The sequence below is a fragment of the Capricornis sumatraensis genome, chromosome 16 (assembly GCF_032405125.1).
Source record: "Capricornis sumatraensis isolate serow.1 chromosome 16, serow.2, whole genome shotgun sequence".
Lineage (NCBI taxonomy): Eukaryota > Metazoa > Chordata > Mammalia > Artiodactyla > Bovidae > Capricornis > Capricornis sumatraensis.
The window spans coordinates 46469406-46471764 of NC_091084.1; the positions used below are offsets into that span (position 1 = coordinate 46469406).

Genomic DNA, 2359 nt, shown 5'->3' on the forward strand with positions numbered 1-2359 from the left:
TTCCAACCTTGGGATCGAACGCAAGTCTCCTGCATTACAGGTGGATTCTTTACCAGCTGAGCCACAAGGGAAGACCAAGAATGCTGGAGTGGGTAGCCTATCCCTTCTCCAGCGGATCTTCCTGACCCAGGAATCAAATGCTATTTTATGTTGTGTTGTCAGCTCTTTGTTGAGCTGTGAAATAAAAAGTTCCAGAGATTACTGAGCCTAGAAAATGGTAGATGCTCTTTCTGTGTTTGTTGAATAAGAAATAATGAAATGAACTTTTTGATGAACCTAGTGATAGAGTAGGGAGAGAGAGAGAGGAAAGGAGGGAGGGAGGGAGAAAGAAAGAATCTTTAAAATCACCGTTTCACAATTTTCAAAACTTAGGTTTTTTTCGTAAGTCATTGTGGTTCACAAGAATGGGCCTCAACTTACCATGACCAGTTGAGGAAGTTATCAATAAACCTGAAGTCAATTCACTTAGTTTACAGATCATTGAATGTAAGTAATACTACAACCTCCACTGTATGCTTCTGTAGACTGTTGTCACATTTAACCGAGTCACATACAACAATTTTTAACCTATGAATATTTATAATAAACATGTATCAACTGTGCTGTAACTTTAAATTGTTTGGTTGTTATAAAATTTTTGTGGGTATCTTTTTCCTTTTGTTACTTTTGACACTTTATTTTCTGTGGTATTAGATTTCATACTTATATAAAACTGGGGAACTGACAGCAATGTAATAGGAATGTGACATAAGTTATTTATGATTGCTTTCAAGTTATGCTAAAATATCAAAATGTATAGGGTATGAATTGCACCAGAAAATAAGAACTTTGATATTATTTTGTGCTATTCTGATAAGATTTATAAGCCAGAAGTGTTCAGTCTCCTTTTATATTTGAAAGATACATTTATTTCTTATAACTGGCCATTTTTTAAAATTGCCAAAATAACTTCTGTCAAGATAGCTTCCTCTTTACAGCTTTTACCGAGATTATTTGAGGTGAATGGAGACCTAAACTCTCTATTATTGGATTGTGGCTTCATAATTTACATTTTTTGCCATAAAATATTACATGCTGTACTACCAAAATGAAAAGGCAAAATCAAAGCTCTGTGGTTGAATTCATCCTCTTGGGCTTTTCTAATTTTCCTGAACTCCAAAGGCAGCTCTTCCAGGTTTTCTTGGTTACTTACCTGGTGACTCTGATCGGAAATGCCATCATTATAGTTGTCATCTCATTGGAACAGAGCCTCCATGTTCCTATGTATCTATTTCTCCTGAACTTGTCTATGGTGGAAGTAGGTTTCAGTGCAGTCATCATGCCTGAAATGCTGGTAGTTCTCTCCAATGAAAAAACTATGATCACTTTTACAGGCTGTTTTTCACAGATGTATTTCATTCTTCTTTTTGGTGGGACTGAATGTTTTCTTCTGGGAGCAATGGCTTATGACCGATTTGCTGCAATCTGCCATCCTCTGAGCTATGCAATGATTATGAACAGAAGGGTTTTCATGAAATTAATTGTATTCTCATGGGTCTCAGGGATCATAGTGGCTACTGTGCAGACCACATGGGTGTTTAGTTTTCCCTTTTGTGGCAACAATGAAATTAATCATCTTTCATGTGAGACGCCCCCAGTGTTAGAGCTTGCATGTGCAGATACCTTTTTGTTTGAGATCTACGCATTCACTGGCACCGTTTTGATTGTTATGGTCCCTTTCGTGTTGATACTCTTGTCCTACATTCGAATTCTCTTTGCCATCCTGAAGATGCCATCAACCACTGGGAGGCAAAAGGCCTTTTCCACCTGTGCCTCCCATCTCACATCTGTTACCCTCTTCTATGGCACAGCCAGTATGACTTACTTACAACCCAGATCTGGCTACTCCCCAGAAACCAAGAAGCTGATGTCCTTGGCTTACTCTCTTCTTACACCTCTGCTGAATCCACTGATATACAGCTTGCGCAACAGTGAGATGAAAAGTGCTTTGATGAAATTATGGCAAAGAAAAGTGGATTTACATACATTTTTTAATTAACTTTTTTATTTTGAGATAATTATAGACTTAACCTGTAGTTACAAAAAATAACAGAGATCTCTAAGGTTCAGTTTAGAAGGTTCTTTATATATTAAAAATACTAGTTCTTTGTTGGATATATAGTTTACAAATATTTTCTCTCCAGTCTGTAACTTGTTTTTGTTTTTAAATTAATTAATTTATTTTAATTGGATGCTAATTACTTTACAATATTGTAGTGGGTTTTGCCATACATTGACATGAGTCAGCCATGGGTATACATGTGTTCCCCATCCTGAATCCCCATCCCACATCCCTCCCCATCCCTTCCCTCATGGTCAT

The 2359-nt window shown here is 37.0% G+C and overlaps 1 protein-coding gene across 1 annotated transcript; it reads left to right on the plus strand.

Annotated features, from left to right (window-relative positions):
- The first annotated feature begins 1087 nt into the window (after positions 1-1087).
- LOC138093049 (olfactory receptor 10A3-like) lies at positions 1088-2038 on the plus strand. The gene has a single exon (XM_068989137.1). It carries the CDS (start codon positions 1088-1090, stop codon positions 2036-2038), a length of 951 nt encoding a protein of 316 aa, XP_068845238.1.
- The last annotated feature ends 321 nt before the right edge of the window (positions 2039-2359 follow it).